Source organism: Xyrauchen texanus, chromosome 14, assembly GCF_025860055.1.
Source record: "Xyrauchen texanus isolate HMW12.3.18 chromosome 14, RBS_HiC_50CHRs, whole genome shotgun sequence".
In the NCBI taxonomy this organism is placed as follows: domain Eukaryota; kingdom Metazoa; phylum Chordata; class Actinopteri; order Cypriniformes; family Catostomidae; genus Xyrauchen; species Xyrauchen texanus.
In genome coordinates this window covers 6189753-6216783 of record NC_068289.1, presented here as the reverse complement: position 1 = coordinate 6216783, position 27031 = coordinate 6189753, and the positions used below count along the sequence as shown (strand labels likewise).

The 27031-nt window shown below is 37.2% G+C and overlaps 1 protein-coding gene across 2 annotated transcripts in view; it reads right to left on the bottom strand.

Moving 5' to 3' along the window:
- Positions 1-27031, bottom strand: part of LOC127655302 (ganglioside-induced differentiation-associated protein 2) — a 36846-nt gene that overhangs the window by 9161 nt on the left and 654 nt on the right. Inside the window, exons 1-12 of one of the 2 annotated variants that reach the window (XM_052143033.1) lie at positions 25875-26146; positions 24748-24960; positions 23255-23394; positions 22937-23090; positions 20275-20363; positions 20053-20129; positions 19588-19747; positions 16997-17147; positions 16474-16550; positions 11305-11381; positions 10629-10768; positions 858-912 (exon numbers count right to left, since the gene is read on the bottom strand). In XM_052143033.1, coding sequence (XP_051998993.1) covers positions 858-912; positions 10629-10768; positions 11305-11381; positions 16474-16550; positions 16997-17147; positions 19588-19747; positions 20053-20129; positions 20275-20363; positions 22937-23090; positions 23255-23394; positions 24748-24953 — 1326 coding nt within the window. In that variant the 5' untranslated portion in view covers positions 24954-24960; positions 25875-26146. Of the gene's footprint in view, positions 1-857; positions 913-10628; positions 10769-11304; positions 11382-16473; positions 16551-16996; positions 17148-19587; positions 19748-20052; positions 20130-20274; positions 20364-22936; positions 23091-23254; positions 23395-24747; positions 24961-25874; positions 26147-27031 lie in introns of those variants that run through there. The other variant, XM_052143032.1, reaches the window with a different exon arrangement.

Below are 27031 nucleotides of genomic sequence, written 5' to 3'. Positions count from 1 at the left end.
TTGACAAATGCAATTGGGGTTATAGAAATTTGATGACATACAAAGACATAGAAAGTCAAATAGTATAATTGACAGCTGCTGTTAGGCTTTGGCTAATTTCCACATTTTAACTCGCATTCATTCGTAAAAATCATTTTCAAGAAAATTCACCAATAATTAGGTCAGACAGCTATTAAATAAGTCAGTTTAGCTACAAACTGATAGTTTCCCAGTTAACAGAAAAGTACGAGGCTGAGTTTGGAATGGCATACTACTACTCTAACCATATCTGTCTACAGCAGAAATAGTATGAGTAGTATACCATTCCATACATGGCCTGAAGATCCTAAAGCTGTTGCAGAGCTTCAGCACAGTCATTTTCAGCATTTTTTCTAATAAGTCCATCGACAATGCTTGAACACGTTTCACACCTGGGAATGTTACAATGCTCGAGCATTTTCTGAGTGCAAAGGATGCATTTTAAAATGAACATCTGATACTTAATTGCAGGGGTTCCTCTACATTTGGAGAGCATGGAGCATAATTGTCGCATAATTTTACAAATTAAAGTAAGGCCTGAAAGAGGCAACACGCACTCATGAGCAATTCACTTACCTGAATAGCTTCTGTGGAACACTATGGAGCACTTAGTGCAGACGCATTATGAATCTCAATGTGGTCTCAGAGATGCAATAACAGAGTCGTACAGAGTCTTTCTTAGTCAATGTGAAACATGTGGAGCTGACCGTTGTGAATCAGACCAAAGGCTTGTATGAGCTTTGAAAGAAATGCTTTCATGGTGCTGCTCGAAACTAGATGAACATCTTGTGCTGCATTTAATGGACTCACATTTGAGATGATGAATTCATTGCATTTACCTTGGAGCGGAACGTTGGGTGAACAAAGTAGAAAGCCCTCAGGTTTTTCTTAAACCTAAAACACAGAAACGGTTTTATAAACATTATCAACACATTCAACTAATTACTTAATACACAAATAGTGGATTACTCTGGGGCACTGGGCTTTGAAAGGATTATTGCCTTAACAAAAACAATAAACCCATTAGAAAGAAAACTACAGCAGTTTGAAACAAAGGTGCATATTTTAAGAACGAGCTAAAATCTCTGAGTTGAGTCCAGCACGGTGAGTGTGTCCAAACCGCACACCGATGTCCAAAGCACATAGGCAGATAGCGATCTGGACAACTGGCTGGCCAGAAGTGAAGGGGAGTTCAGAAAATGTGTGTGACGTGTCCATCACCCTCTCCCTCTTTCCCACGATGCGCTCACCCGATTTTGTCCAAACCCATGCACATGGGTCATAGGGAGTGACATTTTCAGTGGCCTGCTGAGTTATTCACATCAGTCTAATGGTTAACAGAATCTATCATTCCTCTCACTATTATCTTGTTCACCACACTATGCTTGGTAAGACTTTTTAAAGGTCAATTGTGAGGACATCCAATACACTGCTTTCGATAAATAAAACAAAGAGCATGATTACAATGATTACACTGTTCTGCCATGGGATATGGTGGATTTTCTAAAATACCTAAACCAAATAATAAATTGCCACCCCTCTTAGAGCTTTCAAGCTACATACTCAAACTCAGCACAGACCTTCAGTCAATTCTGACTTAGAATTAGTGCTGCAACTAATGATTGTTTTGATAATTGACTAATCTAACGATTATTAGAAAGATTTTCGACTATTCTGCAATTATTGCAATGATTAATCATTAGTTTTTAACCGACTATTTAGCTTGTGCCCAACATAAAATGTTGTATTAAACGTGCTTGCTTAGAACAAAGACAAAATCATCTTTTAAAAGTACCTCTATGTGCATTCACTGTATTAAAGGAAAAAATACTTTAATTCAGTAAAAATATTATTGTTATCAAGTATTTTTGTCTTGTTTTCCATTTAAAATGGTCTAAAATTCATAAAACAAGATAACTTTACTTAAGCAACATATACAATATTTAGACTTGCTTTAAGAGGATGTATCTTAAATAGAAGTATATTTTTTCACTTGGTTATACTTCTGCAAATGCAGTGAAGACAAAATATACTTATATTCAAGATCTATTCTCTAAAAGCAAGTTCTTCTCAGGTGAATGCAACTTTTTTTAAAAGGATTTTTAGATATTTGAAAATATTTTTATTTGTAATATTATATTCAACATTCTCAGATAATAATTTTTTCTTATGCCGTATAGCTGCTAAAGAAAATGTACATTGTTTTAAAGGAGTTTTAGATATTTATATTGGAAAACATCAAAATCATATTTTGTTGCAGTGTTTAATGGGACGAAGGCTACACTCTCTTTAATTTCAGTTCAATCCATCTTTAACTCACAAAAAAATAAAAACTCCCTCTTATAAAGCTGCATATTGCCAATTTATCATCACGATAATAAACCCATAGTGACATATTATGATTCAATAAGTCACAAGCAATCACGTTATAATCTTGCTGCATTAAGTGTGTGTGATCGAGGGACGAACGACCCCGTGACAGAGTGTGCATCAGCCAGGTGCAGTTTCAATCTCTCCCCCTTTGGGATCGAAACATTCGTGCAACTCATTGAAGAGGCGCTGACCGCACAGAAAAATGCCAGTTTCGGAGTTTGTATTTATTTACATGACCTGCTTCTTTATTATTTGAACTTTAATAAAGCTATAATGCATTAAATATAACTGCATTCAAGATGTAACGCTGGGGTGTTTCCTTTAAAGACACTCAACACGCAAGTTTTCCTTCAGTGGAGCAGCAGTTTTGGCGCCACTTATTCCACAATGAGAGTGCTTCTGAATTTACTTATTTTGTATTTTTGTATTATTACAAAATGCTCTCACTGCACCATCATTAGATTTTAATATGATGTCATGGTACATTGTATAAGATCAAACGACTATTCGACAAATGAACATTTTAATCAACAATTTTTTTTATTGTCGACGTTGTCGATAATGTTGATTAATCGTTTTAGACCTACTTAGAATGCTATACATTTCTTACAGGTCGAACAATATATATATATATATACATTTTTTAAATAAATACATAAAAATCCAACAGATTTACATTGATTTTGTAAAAATAGACGGTCAGTCTATCTACCACATGGTTCATCTGTCAGACATTAGGGCCAGTGAAACCTTTGAACTTCAAACTTTAAGGTTTTAAACTTTGAGGCTTTGTTAAGCCAAAATCATAAATCAAAATATCATTGGTGTACTTGACTACCTGTTAAATTTCATATTAACTGCAAAATTTTCTTAACTACATGCAAAGCTTTGAATGGTCTAGTACTTAAGTGACCTTCTACCACACTACATTCCATCACGTTCATTACGATCGCAAAATTCTGGCCTGTTAATAGTTCCTAGAATGTCAAAATCCACAAAAGGAGGTAGATCATGATCCAATTTGGCTCCTAAGCTATGGAATAGTCTCCCTAACACTGTGTGGGATGCAGACACACTCACTAAATACTTGTATATTTAGCCAGGCATACACCTAATTTATGTATCAACTCACAAGTTAGGTCTGCCAGAACCAGAAACATTTATGCTCTATAACTCTGCAAAAAATTTAATGGCATCTATGCTAATATTATTCCATTTGTTTATATTCCATGGAAGTGGTATAGACCTCACCAAAATGACCTGCTGATTGAACTGCGATGTACCTCATTGATCTCTGCCTGGATCACCTTGGTCTAACGATGGACTACATTCTTATAATCTAATACATACTCAATTATTTGCAGACAAAAGCCTTCATCGGCCAACTAACAAAGGACAATGCATCAATGTGAATTTCTGCAGATAATCCAGGATGAACTTCAAAAGACATTAGTCATTAATCTTACAGTTCATACTAAATCTTTGTATAAACACTGGCCCTTAACACTTATTTAGTTTACTAATTTTAAACCATGACCTGCACTGCACATAAATAACTAATATTGGCATTATATTCATGATGTTAGCCAAAGGAGCACTGGCCCCCACAGTGAGTCTGGTTTCTCCCAAGGTTATTTTTCTCCCATTAATCAACATCTTATGGAGTTTTGCGTTCTTAGTCACAATCACCTTTAGCGTGCTCACAGAGGTTCAAAATACAATGACTATTTAATTATATAATTTCTATACACAATTTACAATCATATTTAATCAAACTACGCAATGATCACTCAAAGACTTTATAGATATTACGGTTTCATTTTCTGTTAATGCATGATTTTCTGTAAAGCTGCTTTGAAATGATGTGTGTTAAGAAAAGCACTATGCAAATAAAAATGACTTGATAACCTGTATAGTTCCAATTTGAACAATGAATTTGGTTTACGTTGAATCCAGTTCATTTTTCACAGTTTTTTGTTTGTCATAGTTTTAGTCTTGTGACGAAAATATCCTTTAAAATGAGTCAATATTTCTTTTTCCTTCAGAATGCGAGGAAAACTGACTGACCATGGAGAAAAGTGTCATTTTTTGTCATTTTTCCAGAGTCGCTGCAGCTGCTCAATCCTGTAAATAGATCCTGTCAGAGGTTTGTCTCAAAAAATCATCACGGATTTGGTGCAAACAGGCCTTTACTCTGATGAAAATGATATAATTTTAGTCAACGAAAATAATTTGTTGATGATGAGCAAAATTAACAAAAGTGTCAAACGAACCAAACTTTAATGAAATATTCAAACAATTAGAAAAAACATTTCTCAAACATATACATACTGTCCTTGTAGTGGAAAAACCTGAGCTCCTGAAATAATAATGAATAGACTTAAGCATTAGCTACTTCTTAGATGCTAGCATACTGTATTCTGAATTCTTTATGCTTTAGACTTAGATTTTCTGTGAAAGGATATTACATTGCATATAGTGTGTTTATTACAGATCATGTATAAATAGCTTACATTTGAATGAGGTATTTAACTTGTTTCAGAGCGGTTCATTTTGTCGGTGTAAGCGCATTTAACTCACGCAGCTCAAGCAGAGAATTTCCCATCAAACAACTGGATTGTTGCATTAGATGAACCATTTATAATAACTTCTATATACAGATTCTCTAGAAGGTTCTTCTTCTGTTTATATATTAACAATTTGTATTAATTCCATACAAAAACTTAAATAAACTAACAGAAAATGTGGAATCAAATTATATAAAATTAATGAGCTAAATGCCTGAGACCAAATGCATAATAATAAAACAAAATCTTGTGTAGGCCTAGCCCACCTTTGTCAATTGGCATATGTCACTTACTAAAATGTAATCTGGGACATTTACCATTCCAAATGAAGGACTTCGCTATGCTATCAAATTGGTTGAAATAAGAGAGGGAGACATCTACAGGGAGAGACTGTTGCAAGTAGTTGAATTTTGGAATACAATTCATTTTAATAATATTAACCTTTCCCATTCATAGATAAACGTAATTAAGCCCACCTGCCCTGCTCCAAAACCTTTTTATTAAAAGGTCAAAATTAGCTAACTAAATCACACAAATTTGCTGGGAATAAAAATACCCAAATACTTAATGCCCTGTTTGGAACACTGGAAGGCACCTGGCTAAAAAGCAGTTACTGGGCAGTACGCTGTCAGAGGCAAAGTTTCAGATTTAAACCAATTCACTCTGTATCCTGAGAATTTAGAAAAGGAATTAATAATTCTGTGGAGGCATGGCATAGATCTAGTAGGGTCGGAGACAAATAATAAAAAATCATCTGCGTAAAGCAAAAACGTATGCACCAGACCTCCTGCCACCACCCTTGGAACATCATCCTCCTTTCTTATTGTGGCTGCTAATTGTTCCAGGTCAAGACAGAAAAATAAGGGGGAAAGAGGGCCCCTATCCAGAGAAACATCTGAATTTAATCCATTCATTTGAACCGCCGTTACAGGGTGTCTACAAAGTAACTTGAACTACCCAATAAAAATATTCCTGAACCCATACATTTCCAAAATCTTAAAAAGATAATCCCATTCTACCATATCAAAGGCCTTTTTGGCATTAAGTGAGATGCAGCGACTGGAGTCTGAACATTCGCCATTGACCACATGATATTAATGACATGCCAAATGTTATCAGAAGAGTTCCTGCCCCGAACAAACCCAACCTGATCTATATGGATAAGAGATGTCATAACTTTTGTTGTAATTTTGACAATATTTGAATGTCTAGCTGGATCAGAGATATTGGACAGTAACTCTTTCACTCGCTTGGACCTTTGTCCTTTTTAAGAACAAGACTGATCCGGGCTTGTGTCATGGTTGGCAGAAGCTTTCCATTCTTTAATGATTCCGTATAAACTTCTAGCAAATGTGGAGCCAATTCTGTAGCATAAAATCTAAAAAACTCAGTGGCAAAGCCATCTGGCCCCTTAATTACCTTGCCAAGCTCCTCCAAGGTTATCTCAGAATCAAGAGAATGTTTTTGCTCAACTGTCGGTTTAGGAAGTTCTAATGGTTCCACAAAGTTTCTAATATCCTCATCAGTAGAGGAAGATGTGGAACAACAGAAATCAAGATGGTAGAAAAAGCTCTCATTGTTTTATATATCTAGCCAGTTTTCCTGCCTTGTATATGTTTTCCTGCCTTGTACCCAGACTCAAAGTATGACTGTCTTGCCCTAAATAGACAAAAATCCACCTTCCAAGACAAAATAGGATTATATCTGTATTTCAATAGGGACAATTCTCTGAGGCCATCAGACAACATTCGGCGCTTCAGCTCTGCCTCTGCACATTTAATATTTCATACAAACTCCACAAGTTCTCGTGCTTTGGATTTTTTGGTGAATGAGGCTTACTGTATATTCCGGCCCAAAAGAACCACCTTAAGTGCCTCCCAAGCCATGCCCACAGAGGATACTGAGGATCAGATGGTCTCCATATAAACACTGATTTCAGCCTTTAACATTTGGTGGAATTCAGGATTTTGCATAAGGGATACATTAAAGTGCCAACTATATGATTTCCTTTTCTCCATATGTGGCAACACCTCTAAACTCACCAGGGCTTGATCTGAGACTAAAATGTTTCCAATTGTGCAATCAACAACAGATGAAATGAGGGACTTGGAGAGATATATATATATATATATTCTAAAGCAAATCTTATAGACTGATGAAAACATGTATTCCCTACCAGATGGGTTCAAATGTCTTCAAATATCTGCAAGAATTTTACAAATCCGTCAAAGTGAAGTGTCAATGTTGCTCTAGGGGGCTTACACAATTTTGCTTCACTATGATTAAGTCTCCTCCCAATATTGTATCATGAGGGGTGCCAGCGGCTTACAACATCCCTTCAAAATCTATATAAAAAAAAGCCCTGATCATCAACGTTAGGTGCGTAAATATTAGCCAAGATAAGACGTTGCTTCTGAATTTCTGCTAAAACAATAATGACTGTTATCTTTTACTATTTATCTTTACTCGGTTTGAGACATTTGAATGGTAGATGCTTACATAATGACTCCCCTGCTCTTACTTCAGCCAGCACTAAAGAAAATATGTTCACCCCATATCTTCCCAAATTTTTCAGCTTCCTGTGGGGAAAGATGACTTTCTTGAAGAAACACTATATCATATTTCTTATGCTTAAGAATATATCTTGCACTGTTAATGCATTGTAGTATTATTTTGTTCCCATCATATTTTTGTCAACAGCTTCCAAAGGAGCACTGAAGAGAGGGGTGTGTTTGTTTTGGCAGTTGAATTTAAATATCAACAGTGTTTCTCAGGAATCGCAGAGTGCATTTTTAACCCTAAAATGCATACCTTGGGTCTTTAATAATAATAATACCTTTTATTTATAATGTGCTTTTCTTACACTCAAAAGCGCTTCAAGATTGAATAAACATATAACAGCAACCACCATACCAACACATTTATAAAGACTGAACACAAAATGACTAACACACAGCAGCACCCACACATAAGACTACCTTAAATAGAGTAACTTCTTAAAACAATCCAAGGTTGGGGTGTTTCTATTAGTAAAAAGGAAGAACATTCCATAGCTTACCGCCTCTGAAAGAGAAAGCTCTTTCCCTCATAGATTTAAGTTTGCAGGAGGGCTGCTGAAGTGCAAAAGAATTGGAAGAACGAAGAGAACGGGACGGAGTGTAGGCAAGATACTTTGGTGCAATACCATGACCTGCTTTATATGATAAAATGAGAGTTTTAAAACCAATATGAGCATGGATGGGAAGCCAGTGCAACTGCGAGAGCACAGGGGTAATGTGTAGACATGGCGAGGTATGTGTAAGAACATGAGCAGCAGAGTTCTGAATATACTGAAGCCCATTTATAATTTTAGCTGGTAGGCCAGAAAAGATGGCATTGCAGTAATCCAGCCCAGAGGTGATAATGGCATGGATAAGCCTTTCTGCATTAGCCAGAGAGAGGAAGGGCCTAAGTCAGGCAATATTTCTAAGGTGGTAAAAGGCTGTTTTGTAAATATTTGTAATGTGTGCATCAAATGTCAACTGAGCATCAAAGATGACACCCAGGTTCAGCACTTGGGAGAACAAGGCTGTTATCAACCATCAATTTGTGATTTAGGTCAATTTTAGAGACACAGGACCTTATTCCACCCACAGTAGCTCATCAATTTTGAGTTGTGCCCAAACCTCTTTAGCATTTAAGAGTGTCCATTTTTTTTTTTTTACAATAATTATTTAATATCTATTTAAAGTTTACAATCACAGGATATCTATTTCTTTGTGTATTGCAAGAGAAATGAGTATTGTATTCACACAAATAATCACGTTGACTTTTTGCAACAATGAACAATCAACAATGGTGTCTTATCAGTATTTTACATGCATGTACACACACATATTATACATGTTATTTCTTACTCAAAGTGGCACTGATGTTTCAGTGATTACATTTGACATTGTTATTTGATGAAGAAACTAAATTGAAGAAAACTTATAGAAAGTACAACACAAGAAAAATATGATATGAATATTATCATTTGGTAATACTAATGAAATTATGTAAGCATTGCATCTATTTAGACTCAACAAGTGCCTGGAGAAAATACACATAAGCTACACATAAGTTACATGTGTAGATTATGTGTAGCTCGATATGTATTTGACAGCCAGTTGTTCATGAAATTTCAGTGAAAATAATTAATCCTGTTCTTGATTTGTTGCATTATCTCTTTAATTTATGACAAATAAAACATGAAAATATATTTGATTGTATTGTTTTCTAATTGTATTGAATATATATATATTATACTATCTGGGCATTTAGTACATGTACATCCATTTTTGATAGATACAAGTGCCAGGTCTCTAAAGACCTGAATATTTAAGTGTGTTTGGTAAAATTACCATGCATTTAAGGGTTAATACTTTTTTTTATTTTCTAGAGTTTTGTTTTCACTATCAGTTCAGTTTTTGTTTTCAGTTAACATAGTTTTCACGTTTTTATATTTCAAGTCTGTCCAAGAGAATGCTTTTATTAAAACTATTTCAATATGTTTATTGCATTACATTTCTCAGGACTGTCTAATGCAATTTAGTGGATTTTTCATGTTTTGAAGGCATTTTGTAAAGGTTTCAAATGTCTGTTTCGAATGTACTGTGTACCAAAAACTAAAACCAAAATTAACATGTGTTCATTTTTATTTAGTTAGTGTGTGTCATGAAAACTGTTGCAGATTTATGAGTCACGTTGATCACCACAATCTACGGAAAGTGTGAGGATTTTGAGCTGGAGAGTGTATCTGCAAGACTGTAGTTTCCTCTGCCTGCGATCTGAGAGTGTCCCCTGCATACATGACAAATGCCTGACCTCACAATCACCTCCTGCAAATCCTAATTTTACTCCTCTACTATGCCAGGAAACTGCAATCGTGAAGTTTCATGAGGACTGTTCAATTGAAATAATAATCCTTTACTTAGTACACAATCATGATGCTATGCAATTTAATCCTATAACGATAAAGCCATTAAATGTTTGTAGGCATCTAGTGGTAGTCTGGCGATTCTCTCAGTTGGCTATGCAAGCAGAGAACATGGAGACCTCAGTTCTACTCAGATTTACAAGGTGTCAAGGTCAATCACTCAATTTTCCAACCCTGATAACCAAAATCCATATCAAAATTTTATTTCACTATTCTGAGTGTAACCAGCATCCTCTCAGCTCTTCTGAGAATCAGTGTAGAGAGGGATACTCTATGGGAAGCTGGTAGTTCAGTGAAAACATGACGCAGCGTTGCAGGATCTTATTTTGAATGGTGCTTTCCAAGCTTGTCATAACCTACAACAGACAGTGCAGCAGGGTCGAGCTGCTCTGTGTGAATCTTCATGACACAGGAAGCTTGAGACACAGACATTCCCCTATGATTCTCAGAACATATGTGGTGTGGTTTGGCTACATTTGGGTCTAGGGAGAAAGTACTGTTTGGCAAAAGAAGCTCAAAAATGCTAAAACTCATTGCGCCAGCATTTCTGCGAAACTGTGATTAGATTTTCCATGTGTATCAGAGATTTATGTTTATAAAGAATACATGAGCCAAAATGAGTCATGTCATCTCTAAACCCTGGTAAGGTCTGAGGGAGGAGGAAATATGGGTGGTTTTTAGTATCTCTATAATGGAAGAGAAATAACTCTTACTTGGCATCCACGATGTCATAGATCTTCTTGAGGAAGTCAGTGTCCAGGTGGTTGTGCTCACCAGTGAGTGTGTGGAAATACACCATCACATACTCCTTCACTGTGATATGGTCCATCACGTGGATGAAATACAGTAAAGCCTAATCCACACATAAACAGGATAAACACAAATGAAGATTACCATTGCAGAGAACATAACAGATGCCATTATGTGGTGCAAAACATAAAATAAAGCATCATATTACAAATCAACGTAAGATAAAGTTGAAAATTTAGCAACAAAATCTGCCCTTAGTTTACCAAGTGTATATAAATTGCATTTTAAAAATACAGGGGGTCTTCAAACTTTATTAGGCCAATGTCACATACTTGTACGTTAGATTTTAATTTTGCTTAATGCATTTTAATGTGGTGGGACTATAAAACATTAAGCTCAATGTTAGCTTCTTAAATGTTAAAGTATTTGGTTAATATGTCTTCTTTTGTCTACTGCATGTTTGAATTTTATCACAAAAATTGGTTAGAGATCAAACGAAAATTGGCAGAACTCATGCAGTACCACCACAAATCCCCTTTAGCTGCCCCATAAGATGTTCAATAGTGGGCAACTGATGAATTGGACATAAATCCCATACACTGAACATGACATAATGAAAGTATAATAATTCTCTTTTACCTTCTCCATATCAATGACTGTAACTGGAATATTCCTCCCGACAACCACCATGACTGTCCTGCCACACATATCAACACCTAAGAGCAAAAAACAAAGCATCATGAAACACCTGGTTTAAAATAAAGAAGGATATTTCCTCTATGGTCTGACAGGCTGCCGAGCTTATAACCCTAATCCAACCTCAAAGGCTGGGCAGACTGTCAGACACCTTTATCCATTGGGTTTCCTTCACTGATATCGTTCTCTTTTAGAGGATATTTGAACAAACTCATTGCACGTTTCAACCTTGCCCTGTTTAACAAACTCATCTTGCAGTGTAGAGTAATTAGTATATATAGAGTATATATATATATGTATATATATATATATATATATATATATATATATATATATATATACACACACTCTAGAACAGGGGTGCCCAATACGTTGATCGCGATCTACCAGTCGATCGCAAAGGCAATGCTGGTAGATCGCACAAAATGTAAATGTACTTTAGTTAAATTTAATACAAATAAATATAATGTCTTTCCTTCTTTTAGTTTCTGTCTGACTCTCACTTGATGAGTAAATATTGACCAGGCGAGGTTTTGTTTATTCAGTTGCCATGACAATGGTTTGCACATACGCGCCTTCCAAGGACATCTGAGAACGGAGCGCGAAATTGCGATGCTACTGCCCGGATTAGGCAAAACTGGCTGATTCCATTCAGTGCAAATCATCAGAATAAGGTAAATGCCCTGGCTATTGTAATCTATTGTGCTGTAGGTGTTTTGGGTTTAGTTTTAAAACTGAATTATATCAACATTGAACATTATTATATATTGTTTTATTAATTAGAAGATGAATTCCATGTAGGGATACATGCAGTAGTCCCAACAAGCATATTCTTATTTTAAATTAAACTGTGTTTTTTTTATTTGGTAGATCTTATTGAGTTGGTCATTTAAAAGTAGATCATCACACAAAAAATTGTGGGCACCCCTGCTCTAGAAGAAAGTCCAAGGCACATCTTCCGGTCCATGTTCTTTTGGTTTCTCCCATTTCTACTGAGCAACTAATTACATCTACACCTGCAAATCATTTCTACCTGACACACTCGGAGGAAGGCTGAAGGACGAGATGCATCAGTGTGCAGTGTTTTAGTCATTGTAATGTTTATATCGTGATAGCCATGATCTGAATAAAGGCTCTTTATTTTTCTGGAACCGGACGATGTGCCCTGGACTTTCTCCTAAAGTATATGTTTGAAACCCAACCAAAGAGCACCTTCTGGGATTACCTTACATGGTCATTTCAGCAAGTAGCATTCCAAAAGCTTTCATTGAAATTTTATATACACTCACCTAAAGGATTATTAGGAACACCTGTTCAATTTCTCATTAATGCAATTATCTAATCAACCAATCACATGGCAGTTGCTTCAATGCATTTAGGGGTGTGGTCCTGGTCAAGACAATCTCCTGAACTCCAAACTGAATGTCAGAATCGGAAAGAAAGGTGATTTAAGCAATTTTGAGCGTGGCATGGTTGTTGGTGCCAGACGGGCCGGTCTGAGTATTTCACAATCTGCTCAGTTACTGGGATTTTCACGCACAACCATTTCTAGGGTTTACAAAGAATGGTGTGAAAAGGGAAAAACATCCATTATGCGGCAGTCCTGTGGGCGAAAATGCCTGGTTGATGCTAGAGGTCAGAGGAGAATGGGCCGACTGATTCAAGCTGATAGAAGAGAAACTTTGCCTGATATAACCACTCGTTACAACCGAGGTATGCAGCAAAGCATTTGTGAAGCCACAACACGCACAACCTTGGCTACAACAGCAGAAGACCCCACCGGGTACCACTCATCTCCACTACAAATAGGAAAGAGAGGCTACAATTTGCAAGAGCTCACCAAAATTGGACAGTTGAAGACTGGAAAAATGATGCCTGGTCTGATGAGTCTCGATTTCTGTTGAGACATTCAGATGGTAGAGTCAGAATTTGGCGTAAACAGAATGAGAACATGGATCCATCATGCCTTGTTACCACTGTGCAGGCTGGTGGTGGTGGTGTAATGGTGTGGGGGATGTTTTCTTGGCACACTTTAGGCCCCTTAGTGCCAATTGGGCATCGTTTAAATGCCACGGCCTACCTGAGCATTGTTTCTGACCATGTCCATCCCTTTATGGCCACCATGTACCCATCCTCTGATGGCTACCTCCAGCAGGATAATGCACCATGTCACAAAGCTCGAATCATTTCAAATTGGTTTCTTGAACATGACAATGAGTTCACTGTACTAAAATGGCCCCCACAGTCACCAGATCTCAACCCAATAGAGCATCTTTGGGATGTGGTGGAACGGGAGCTTCGTGCCCTGGATGTGCATCCCACAAATCTCCATCAACTGCAAGATGCTATCCTATCAATATGTGCCAACATTTCTAAAGAATGCTTTCAGCACCTTATTGAATCAATGCCATGTAGAATTAAGGCAGTTCTGAAGGTGAAAGCGGGTCAAACACAGTATTAGTATGGTGTTCCTAATAATCCTTTAGGTGAGTGTATAATATATATATATATATATATATATATATATATATACACACATACATACATACATACATACATACATACATACACACACACACACACAAGCAATATCATACGAGCAAGAGTGCGATATGGCCCTATATCCGCACTGCTGTGATTTGGCTATAGGCCGAGTGTCGTAGGTAATCACAGCAGTTCTGATTTAGGGCCATACAGCATGATTGCGAGTGTGATATTGCTTATATACAATTTTTTTTTAAAACGCATATGTGCATGGAACTACTTTCTTGCGCAACAGATTAGAATCTGCCATTGCTGGTTCAAACCAAATGATGCGTCCAAGCCTCTCAAAGTATCAATTCAGATCTACTAGCATCACAGCTTCGGCTGTTTCTAACATGGTACTGGAGAAAAAAGGATGTGTGTGTGTGTGTGTGTGTGTGTGTGTGTGTGCATGCTTGTGAGAGAGAGATAGATGGCACATGTGCGATCACCTGTTGATGATGCTGTAGTCTGTTAGTCAGCTTTCTGAAAATAATGTAATTTTGGTGAAATGCATCCTGTTTTCTCAGTGGAAAAATAGCCATCCAAGCGGGGGTATTCCTCCCTATTTCACGTCAACTGCAATGTCCTCTGCCATATTGTCCTTGTGTCTCTCAGCTGTGATAAGGCTTAATGCTGAAGTTGTTCATTTAAAGCCATTTCCTAACTTTAGTAGTGTAGTAGTAATACGAGTGATCACAGAGTGCTGTTGAATATAAACGCTGAGTGATGCTGATTCACTTCAAGTCATTATCTGGCTCATATTACACATAAAAATGGTCTTTGGTCTCCACCTGCTGGCTAAAAGTTGTATTGTCACAAAATAAAATGTAAAGAGACTGATCTTAACACATCTGCACTGCTCTTACACTTTAGTTTAGAATGGCATGAACACAAGCGGAGTGATGCACACAGCGAAGCATCTGAGTGATGATGGGGTGAGACCGTCAGCACTCATGGAACGTCTCTTGTCCAATCAGATTTGAGGACCGGAACTAATTGTGGCTGGTATGTATGCATGTGTATGCATGTATGTATGTATATATATATATATATATATATATATATACATACATATACACACACACACACTAATATGCAAACACACATAAGATGTTTCACAAAAGCATTTGTCTTAAGATGGTTATCTTCACCTTAAGTGTCAATAAGAAATATAACAGTTAGACTCCCAAACATTATTTTTGCAAATAGAAAAGATTAGAATAGGAGAACAGGGAGCCCTGCAACAGATGTCATGGCCCTCACAATGCCCCCCCACTGAACATCGTGTCAGTCTGAGATTACATAAAGAGACAGAAGTGATTGAGACAGCCGAAATAGATAGAAGAACTGTGGAGAATTGTCCAAGAAGCTTGGTACATTCTATCTGCCAACAACCAAGAAAAACGGTGTCCAGGTGTACCTAGGAGAATTTGTGCCGTTTTAAAGGCAAAGGTGGTCACACCGAATATGGATTTAGCTTTCTTTTTATGTTTACTGGACTTTGTATGACATTAAGTGATAAATGCAAACTATTTGTGCCATTATTTGTGTTGAACCAGCAATGGCAGATTCTGATTGGTCACGTAATAAAGTAGTTCCAAGCACAAATGCGTTTTTATGACCGTACTAAGTTTGTCCAAATTTTTAAAAATGTACTTGTTCATTGAACTGTTGCATATAAGCAATATCTCATTCGCAATCATGATATATAGCCCTACATCAGCACTGCAGTAATTACCAACGGGACTCGGCCTGCGGCTGAATCACAGCAGTGCTGACATAGGGCCATATCGCACTCTTGCACGTGTGATAATTAATTAATAAATAATTACTGAATATAATGCATTATATATAATATTTTAGAATTCATGTTTTGCAGTATATTATAAGAAACATTTGGAGGTGTGTAACCTGATGTTTTCATATAATCCATCCTCATGGGGTATTTTGTACATGCTTGCTGAGGTAAACAGTTGGAGAAAGAGTACCCCTCTTTGGTCAAAAGAGACAATGTCATTCAGATATTCAGTGCGTGTAAGATCTACAAGCCAGTCTGACTGAAAATACTCCCGCTTGATTTACAGCAATGATGATTAAAAGCAAAATTCAATCATTTAATTTGGTGGCACTACTGCTTTTGGTGGACATAATGTGTACAAACTGTAGTAAAATGACATTAGGTAACTGGTTTTAAACTCAGTAGGTGAGTTAACAAACAAGCTTTGATCCTATATGACTTAAGCAACCAAAAAATTACAATAATGATGATAAATATATATTAACACAGCAACTGTTACTTTGGTGGTTATTTTTTATCCTGAAATTGAGAAACGAGAAATGGATTACAGAACCCCCTGATGCTGCACTCAAATGAGGTGGAACAAAGGTTTCCTGCCCAAAGTGCAAACACACAGATGGAGGGAACAAAGTCCACATGTGCACAGCTATATACAGACAGAGCAACAAATGAGCATGTGCGAGAGATGAAGCAGACACACATAAGAGCACTTCACATTACTACAGGAACACCACATGCATTAACATATATTTACAACATACAAAAATATTCAAGTGAGATCAACTGACCAGTTTGATATAGTGCCTTTAACGCTGCAATGTCTGACAGGTCCTCTGCTCGAGCTCTGCACAGCCAGCGGTTATAACTGTAAAGAGATATGAAACAACTACATTACATCTAAACTACTTACAATTATGTATTATACAGAACGCTAGAAAAATACACCAATTCTTTTCTGTGTTTCAGAATACATATGCCTCATTCATAAAACATGAGTAGAATGAATTCCTATATAAATCATAGATAAAACTCTTCCTACATAAAGAGTTGCATTCAATTAAATGGTACAAACTTATGTACACATGAATTTATGAATGATTTGCACAGAAATTTGTTCCGTTCGTGTTTTATGAAAAAGGAATATTAATTTATGGTATTTTTACAGTATTAATACTTTTAGAAATTATGGTATTTTGCCAAAATTAAAACACATTACTCTAAAGGGTTTGGTGGGATAATGTGGTAGTTGGCCATTTAAACAAGGCTTTTTCTTTTGTAAAAGGTGATGGTATAAGACAACTGAGTTTTTACTTTCTTTGGTGCTGTTTCTGCTGGGCTGCTTCAGACAGTTGACCCTGAAGGATGAGTTTACGCTGCTTATCCACGTCCCCTTCCATACGAGCGAACGCATGACATCCTACAAGCCCTAGGTCCGAATCCAGTGAGTCATCTCCTGAATCATCTGTAGAAAATTACAAGAACATCACCATGATGCACATATTAGTTCATATTAATACACTACACTGAGTTCTGGATTTTACAAGAAAAACAAAACCAATGGGACATAAAAGTGCACTGAAGCACAAATGCTTTTGCTGTGATACAAGGTCAAATATTCTCTCACATACTTGAAATGGACATTTCCAGGTTTACTGAGCACTACAGTATGGTACATTCCACCAGGCCTGAACTCCCACCCACAATCAGAGCTGGGAAAGTCAGCGGTGTATTATGTACAGCCAGACAAAGCATAAATTATAGTCTTGTTGTCTGGGTTTACATTTGTTTGCCAGAGCTCTACTACAGGCCAACATTAGCCATATCTGAGCAGAAATGTAAGGAAAGTCCGGTTTCAAAAGACAAAAACAACTTTTCTAATTTCCTCAGCAAAACCACATGAATACAGTTCAGACTGTGAAAGAAAAAACATTTCACATTGAGACATGAACAGGTAAACAAGAAGAGTATGGCCAAACATTCAGACTGTCTAACTGAGTCCTGAAGATGTCTCTTCTAGATTTATGTGCCCTGCTAGAAGCTATGTCTTACTGAGTCCATGTAAATACCATGATACATTAATACGATAATCATTTAGTACCATAACATATATCAAAGTACAGTACCATGGTATTACCAACTGATACAAACACAGTACAACGGTACTGCCACAGATCTTTTTAGTAAGGGTAATATGAAAGGTAATAACAGAAATTGAAAATACAAGATGAATTAAAATGGGCATGAAGGGAACTGGACAGAAAAATAAATGGAGAGAGCAGATTAGACAAGTATGTTAAGGCACAATTTGAACCCTGAAACCCCTACATAGTTTGTAGACTAATCCATAAGGACTGTGCTCTATTAGAGAAGGCCTAGTCACCTGCTGTCTTTAATATTGCTTTCAGAATGACAAGCAGGCCTGCATCACATGATGAAAGGGCACATATGGGGACAAGGGCTTGAGGAGATCAGCCAGAATGGAGACTGTGAGGCTGCGTTAGGATTTGAGCATGAAACATACGTTCTTATAGTCTTTCAGAGCCAAAGTATGGGAACAAGCACCTCTGCTTCCCATCAAGACCATCCAAAGGGTTTTTGACCAATTCAAGGTCACAATATGTGATGAAACAATAAACAGTAAGTCAAAGTAATAATACAACCAAGGTGACAAAGTTGTAATTGTACTGCAGATTATGTTTTGAGAAGGAGCCCCAAAACTGAACCTTGCAGGACACCCTACATCAAAATTTTAAAAACGCAAGATTAGTCCCCCACGTGAACCACATTTTAATTGTACCATTAAGTTCATTGCATTGTGGAAGTCAGAGAAGTTGTGCCATTTTTGGGGATATGTTGAGGTACATTTTCTTAAAGGTGAAGTGCATTATTTTCTGGATGTTAAAATACTTTGTTCTATCCCAGCATAATATGCAGAGACAACTATAAGTAAGCCATTCATTTCCTCGAAAAGGGTAAATACTGTATCCATGTGGCCAAAAGCATTGGTCTGTTTGTTTGAGCATCATGACCAGTTCAACATAGCCACTTTGGCTCAACCAATGGTGTGAGTTTGGAGCAGGACTATTTGTTTCTCCAGCAAATGGGAGACAGGGGGTCGTATGTGTGTGGGGAGAGGACTTTCAGGATACAGATCTGTTTGAAACCGCTGTTATTTTGGAGCTTCGTCTTTAAGGGATCATGTTTGTTCTGATTAGGGTTTGCTGTAATTTTTATTGGCTTAAGCAAAGATACAGAAACAAAATTAAGCAGAATTATAAATGTCCTTACCTTGAAAATAACTTATAATAGTTAAACTGGTAACTTGGGCTGCCTTTGCGTATCCTGGACTAAAGCATCCAAAAGCAAGCAGGGAAGAGCAGTGTGTTTATTTACATAGGGCCTGGCTTTTGCTCAGTGTGTTTGAGTTGGATCGTCAGCTTAAGTGAGAGGTGATCACCTTAACAAAGCTGGCACACAGTCCACACAATCTGGGCTTGAAATAATGACAAGCCAACAAATATACAAGTTCAATCTTCCACTAACAAATAAATATACACATGTGCTCGAAGTGCCATGGCAAGCAAGGTATCCAAATATACACTCATTCTCCTCTTTTCATATAAGTGCCCATACACACTCTTACAGGGCCTGTTTGAAAGGAGAAAACTCTGCAGTAGTCGGAGCACCTGTTGTGGGATAAAGAGGCTGTGGATCATTGCCAGCTGAACTGGATTTGTGAGAACAGAAAGCGATGAATGACCAGGGAGGAAGAGATGGTTCATTTAACAGTTCGGCAGGTGCATGCTGTTTATAACCATCATTCTCATCCACCTGAAAGCTTTAAAAAGGTGTTAGATAAAATAAAAGTGGTTTCATTAGTATCTTGCTATTGTTAAGCTCACCCTCCAGATTTCCTGGCTTTTCAGCAATGCGAATCTGTCTCTCTGGGACAACAGGTTCCCCCTCGTCATTGCCAATGTCAGCAGGGAGAAGAGGCAGGCTGGCCTTCTCTTCTTTCTTTGAGCGTGGGTAATATAACGGCATTAACTTTCTGTACACAGACTGGATAACAGAAACAATAATTACAATTACTGCACCATCCATGGACAGCAAATCATGTGATAGATTAGGTTCATGAAAAAAAAAAAAGGATTTTCAATAGGCAGAAATAAAAGTTTTTATTTTATGTTGTATATCATACAAAACACTAATGCATACTGTAAAATGCTCACACTCACTTAAACAAAACACACACCCACAAACATAAATTTGAGCTTGAGGTGAATTTTATGAGGGAATGAGAGCACACAGTTGAGAGTTAAAGGATGGAAGCTGTTGCTTAACAGTGAAAATGAAATGGCACACACCTCTTCGACATCCGAAACGGCAAACACCACAGTTTCAATGTTTTCACCATGGTTCTCCAGAAATCTACGAACAGTCCCTGAAAAGAGAAAAGTGTGTAAAATACATTCAGATGACATGAAGAGACTTCAATATATTTTCCTTTTGAAATTCACTAAAAAAGTAAGATCTACACATGTGTTTGACTTACTACATATGATAAAGTATTGGTAAAAGAAAAGTACTTAATGCTATATGTGTGGCGTCCTCCAGTGGATATGCTCTTTTGACTGTGCTGACCACACAGAAACCCACAGACACCATTGCATGTTCCCTGTCGAAAGAAACACAACCAATACACACATTAATATATACAGTATTAAAGTATGATTAAAATATCGGCATGCTTTAGAGATTAATAGAGAGATAATTATCCTGAGATGATTCCAGTGAGTAAAGACATCTGTGTCTCTGATCTCACATATTTGCATAAACAAGCATAAAAAAAACCTACGGTTGACACACGGTCTTCCTGTTATATTCAAATAACAAATGAATGTGGCATTTATAGTAAGTCAAGAGTGAGCACGCACTCCAAAGTGGCAAATGTATTGAATTAAAATTGGAATCAAAATCTTCTTTAATCATTTTTTTTTCACCAGTTTATACCTAGCATCCCACCCTATTCCCAACAACCATAAATCAGGTCTAAGATTAGCACAGGTATGAGGTTGCTCATTTACACCAGACATTATCATTGATAATTATCAGTTATTGCACATCTATCATTCAGAATTCTGTATTCAGATATGTACCCCTATGAATCGAGATCGGAATCAAACCGAGAGCTTGTGAATCGGAACCGAATCGGGAATTCTGTAGCAATACCCATCCTTGTTTATAAATGTATGTTTTCCACCCAACTTCTGACTCCTTTTCTTTTCCTTTTTTTTCAGAGAAATATGTATTCTAGTTACCAAATACAGGTGAAACTGGAAAAATTTGAATATCGTGCAAAAGTTCATTAATTTCAGTAATTCAACTTAAAAGGTGAAACTAATATATTATATAGACTCATTACAAGGAAAGTAAGATATTTCAAGCCTTTAGTTGATATAATTTTTGATTATGGCTTACAGCTTATGAAAACCCCAAATTCAGAATCTCAGAAAATTAGAATATTGTGAAAAGGTTCAGTATTGTAGGCTCAAAGTGTCACACTCTAATCAGCTAAACACCTGCAAAGGGTTCCTGAGCCTTTAAATGGTCTCTCAGTCTGGTTCAGTTGAATTCACAATCATGGTGAAGACTGCTGACCTGACAGTTGTGCAGAAAACCATAATTGACACCCTCCACAAGGAGGGAAAGCCTCAAAAGGTAATTGCAAAAGAAGTTGGATGTTCTCAAAGTGCTGTATCAAAGCACATTAATAGAAAGTTAAGTGGAAGGGAAATGTGTGGAGGGAAAAGGTGCACAAGCAGCAGGGATGACCGTAGCCTGGAGAGGATTGTCAGGAAAAGGCCATTCAAATGTGTGGGGAGCTTCACAAGGAGTGGACTGAGGCTTCAAATGCCGTATTCCTCTTGTCAAGCCGCTCCTGAACAACAAACAACGTCAGAAGCGTCTTACCTGGGCTAAAGAAAAAAGAACTGGTCTGTTGCTCAGTGGTCCAAAGTCCTCTTTTCTGATGAGAGCAAATTTTGCATCTCATTTGGAAACCAAGGTCCCAGAGTCTGGAGGAAGAATGGAGAGGCACACAATCCAAGATGCTTGAAGTCCAGTGTGAAGTTTCCACAGTCTGTGTTGGTTTGGGGAGCCATGTCATCGGCTGGTGTTGGTCCACTGTGCTTTATTAAATCCAGAGTCAACGCAGCCGTCTACCGGGACATTTTAGAGCACTCCATGCTTCCTTCAGCAGACAAGCTTTATGGAGATGCTGACTTCATTTTCCAGCAGGACTTGGCACCTGCCCACACTGCCAAAAGTACCAAAACCTGGTTCAATGACCATGGTATTACTGTGCTTGATTGGCCAGCAAACTCGCCTGACCTGAACCCCATAGAGAATCTATGGGGCATTGCTAAGAGAAAGATGAGAGACATGAGACCAAACAATGCAGAAGAGCTGAAGGCCGCTATTGAAGCATCTTGGTCTTCCATAACACCTCAGCAGTGCCACAGGCTGATAGCATCCATGCCACGCCGCATTGAGGCAGTAATTAATGCAAAAGGGGCCCAAACCAAGTACTGAGTATATGCATGATTATACTTTTCAGAGGGCCGACATTTCTGTATTTAAAATCCTTTTTTTTTATTGATTTCATGTAATATTCTAATTTTCTGAGATTCTGAATTTGGGGTTTTCATAAGCTGTAAGCCATAATCATAAAAATTATATCAAATAAAGGCTTGAAATATCTTAATTTGCTTGTAATGAGTCTATATAATATATTAGTTTCACCTTTTAAGTTGAATTACTGAAATTAATGAACTTTTGCACGATATTCTAATTTTTCGAGTTTCACCTGTATTTGCTTTGTTATCGCTGAACTTCATTTGCCTTTGTTTTACATCATTAGACATGATGCTGTCTGAAACCAGATTCCTTACGTTACCTCAAAATGATGCCTGTATAAGTAATTGACTCATTGACTGACTGGGCAACAAGGGAGTTGCCTTCGATTTTAGACACAGCCATAGTCTGATTTTGTTGCGCCAACTGTCCACACTGTACATCCTGCTATATTTGAACTGCTTTAATATCAGAACTTAGTGACAAGACTGATAAGAAAACCAAGTATATTTACTTAGTATAACCATGTCAGGATAACCAGTCAGAATAATGGTAGATCATAGCATACAATTGTGCAGCAATCTCCCCATTAATTTGTGCAAAGGTCCAGCTTACTTGGCCAGCTGCATGACGTTTCTGTAACAGCTGTATAGAGAGCTCTCTGCAGCTGTCCTGTACTTGGCTTTATATTTGGGCCCAACCGTATGAATAATGAAGCGAGCAGCCAAGTTAAAGCCCTCTGTCATTTTTGCGTCACCCGTCCGACATCCTGGAATAATACACATACCCATATCCTTTACACTCCTATTACAAACAAAAAGCTGATTTAACATCTGATTTTAATACTCCACACCAAACAGGAAACTATGCTTATCTAATAGTTTAAGATCACACATACAGTTTTTGATCTGCTGTCCAAGTAGCACCCCCTACCTTTCAGCTTGAGTAGTTCATCCCTCAGCTCAGGCCCAGCGTATCTGTGAATTCTGTGTGATATGGGGTTCTTGTCCGTTAGTGTCTCGTTACTTGTATTGACGATCGCAGTGCAGTTTAAAAGTGCCACATCCCCAATACTGCAAAATGAGAGAATAATACATCCCATTATTGTTAAAGAACACCTAGTATAAGGTATGAAAGTGCTGAGAGAACAAAGATATGGTAGAAATTATTATTATTTTGTTATGATATTTATATTAGTGGTGCACAATTAATTGAAAAAATAATAATGGAGATTGCAGTTATGGTTGCCACAAATAATCGTGAAAAGTGTCCATTTCAGAATTCCCTTTAGGTATACTCTAGTCTTGTCTAATTTTTCTATTTACAATGCGATTCTTTTTTTTTTTTTTTTTGCAACATTGAGCATTGTATCCAATCAGAGACATGAACAATAGTTTACATGAATACAATGATGAATCAGAGCGTTAAGATTAGTCTAGTCCCAGACAGAAAAAGATTATTTTTATTTGTTTTAATTTTGGCATTTTCTGTGACTATTTGTTTGGAAAATCTACAGAATTTTGCAGAAGTGAATTTAACATGGTGAAATGTGTTAAACTGATTTGAAAGTACTACAGACTTTGTAGCTGCTGAAGGAATTATCACATAATCTTACACATATATATATAAAATGTAAATTCTAAATATATAGTGTAAATTATATTAATTGAAATCAATAGTCGCAATGAAAATATTAAGGGAAAAATCAACAACTAAGATGTGTCATAATTGTGCAGCCCTACAATATGAAATTATTAATATTATTAAGTGTTTGTGCTGCAAAAGTTGAATGATTTAAAAGAACAGTAAAACAATTACACACACGTTTTAAGTTCCATCTATCTCAGTGTATCAGAGCATCAGTCTAGAGTGACACTTATGAGACTGAGAGGATACAACTTCTGTGCACTCAACAAATCCTTTTAAAATTTTAATTTCAAGATATGGGCAGGCTTTCTGAATTCTCTATGAATGACCTAATGGAGAAGTTGCTTTGCTGTCAATTTCCTCATTTTTGAAAAGAGAAACTTTAAACTGCATTTAAAATGCCAGTTTTATGTTGCCTTAATATGCTTTTGGAGCTTCAACCTTTTGGTCACCATTCAGGCATTGTGTGGACCTACAGAGCTGAGATATTCTACTAAAAATCTTAATTTGTGTTCAGCAGAAGACATACACATCTGGGATTGAATGATGGTGAGTAAATGGTGAGAGAATTTACATTATTGGGTGAACTATCCTTTTAAATCCTGCCCCAACACAGCTATATCAGCCAGAAAGACCTCCTAAACTGCACTATAAAGAGGATGTATGTGCAGGAGGGAATGAAAAGTTGAGATCATCAGGCCTGGTACAAAAAAACAGATGCATAATAGCAGGGGAACAGAAAAGTACTTAGGGCTAAATGACTAAACGTTAAGACTCACAAAAGTACAATCTTGCTGTTGATGTCTTGTCTGAAGGGGAAAGGGGATGTTAACAATTTGAGATGATTGGTCAGGCCGTCCTCCTCCTCCTCCTCTCTAAAATGGGTCTCCCCACCCTTCTCCCCATCTTGGTCTCCCTGAGGCTGGTCCCATGTGGGGAGACTCTGGACCTCCACAAACTGTGAACGAGCTCCCAGGGGATCCATGCTGTTGCTTCACAGGGCAGTTGTAAACAGAAAAGACACAGATAAGCACTAACACACAAACGGGCTATAGTGCATGAAGGCCTGGGGCCAAATTAATGCAATCATATACAGTTCAACATTTAAGAATAAAAGCTTTCAGTGAATCTTTAACAAGGCTACAATGTTAAATACATTACTTACAGAAGAGAGCGATAATATGGTGCTAAACAGTCTGGATATTTTTACATTTGAATATAGTATGTGTGATGCTTTCTCAAAAATGAATTAATGCACATGTCCTAAAATTCCCCAAACAAGTCACAATGTTGGCCTTATAAAGAAATGTGAGGATACTTATACAGGTTTTCAGATTTTATTTTTATGCTTAGGGCAGCAATTATAAGGTCTGACAAATGTAGTGTTTATTAAAGTTATTGACTTTAAAGCACAACAAAGAGGCTCTATCTATCCTTGCAGACAGGACTACAGGAACAGATACGATATTCAGCAGAAATTAGTTGCATGTGTAAAGGTCGAACCCCCAAATTAGATTTCAACAACAACAACAACAAAGCCTTGCATTGGATCAAGTATATCAACTTAAATCTCAATCGTACAGCACAATATTATGCATCTACAAGTTTTACTTTAACTAATTAACTTTTACGCAGCTTAGAACAAGAAACAGCTAACGTCAAATTGCACAACATCACGAATCAGGAAAGTCATGCGAAAAGGCAGAAATTTTATATTGGCCGTCCCTTGAGTCCCACTCTCTGAATAATCCTAGATTCTAGATCCTAAAATAATTTTAGATCACTTTAAGCACAACAGAAAGGAAAGCATCGCCCCATTATAATTCTAGCCACTGTAGTTTACGTCGACATGTGAAGAAATGAAACAAATTACAACCACAATCAATCATAATGAACAGGAACCTACCAGGTCTCCACAGGTGCAGCTACTCAATCCTGACTACTGCAATAACAAAACAGCAATAACAAAAATAAATCCGTTTTAGAAAGAGCTGTATACCATAGCTATATTTCTAAACTTCCGCTTTAAGTGTGGACCATTGTTAAAACGTGATTTCAACTGCTTGTGGTCAACAGTTATTCCGCCAGTTTCCTGATCAGCTGATTCACGAAGACTAAAGTCATCACTTCCGGCATTGCAGTAAGAGAGGCTGTGTCTCGTTTCGAAGGCTGCATGCTAGGTAGGATGCGTCCTTTGAAGGCTGCAGTATACCGAGTGTCCACCTTTAAACAAGCCGACGACCTTCGTAGGATAAACATAAACGGAACGTATCGTGGTTGCCATGACAGCACGCCACTCTTTAACAAGCGCGAGCGCTTTGAGTGAGAAGGGAACAAAGTCCACTTAGAAGAGAATGTATGAGGTACATTTTAGGAGAGTTATAATGATCGATGCTTAGAGAAATGAAAATAGATTTTACAGGTGTACTTTTAGTATAATTATAGTATACTTTTAATTATATATTAATATAATTATACATGTTATATACATCTGCACCCATCTACTGAGGTACATCAACTTGAGAATGAACATTCCTTGCGTTTGAACATAATATTTACGGGCAAATTGGCGTAATTTATTATTATATATATATATTTTTTTTACATTTCCGTTGAAGCAAATAAGTGTGGGATGTGAGTGACCATGAAGGATACACCTCATGCGTCCTCTGAATTCCTGTGAAAGAAGGTCGCATTCGAAGACTGATTCGAAATGTCCTACTCGTTTTTCCGAAACGAGGCAGTGTCGATAACGTATGCGGTCGAAAAATGCGACTTCCGTAGGACGCAGCCTTCCATGTTGACGCTCTGTGTAGAAAGTGCGCACATCTGGTCAAATATCCTCCGCTTTTCGTTCATTTTAATTTACGTATATTACATATACAATCAGAAGTGCGTAACGCGAACATAATAGTGGTTTTAAGTCGTTTATTATTATTTTAAGCAAGTCGATATTCCTCATGAATGGCAACATGACTTCAACAGACCAAATCAATCGATACTATGTAACGCATCCATCAACCATTTACAACACAAAAACAAATCATCCATTCAACCATTACA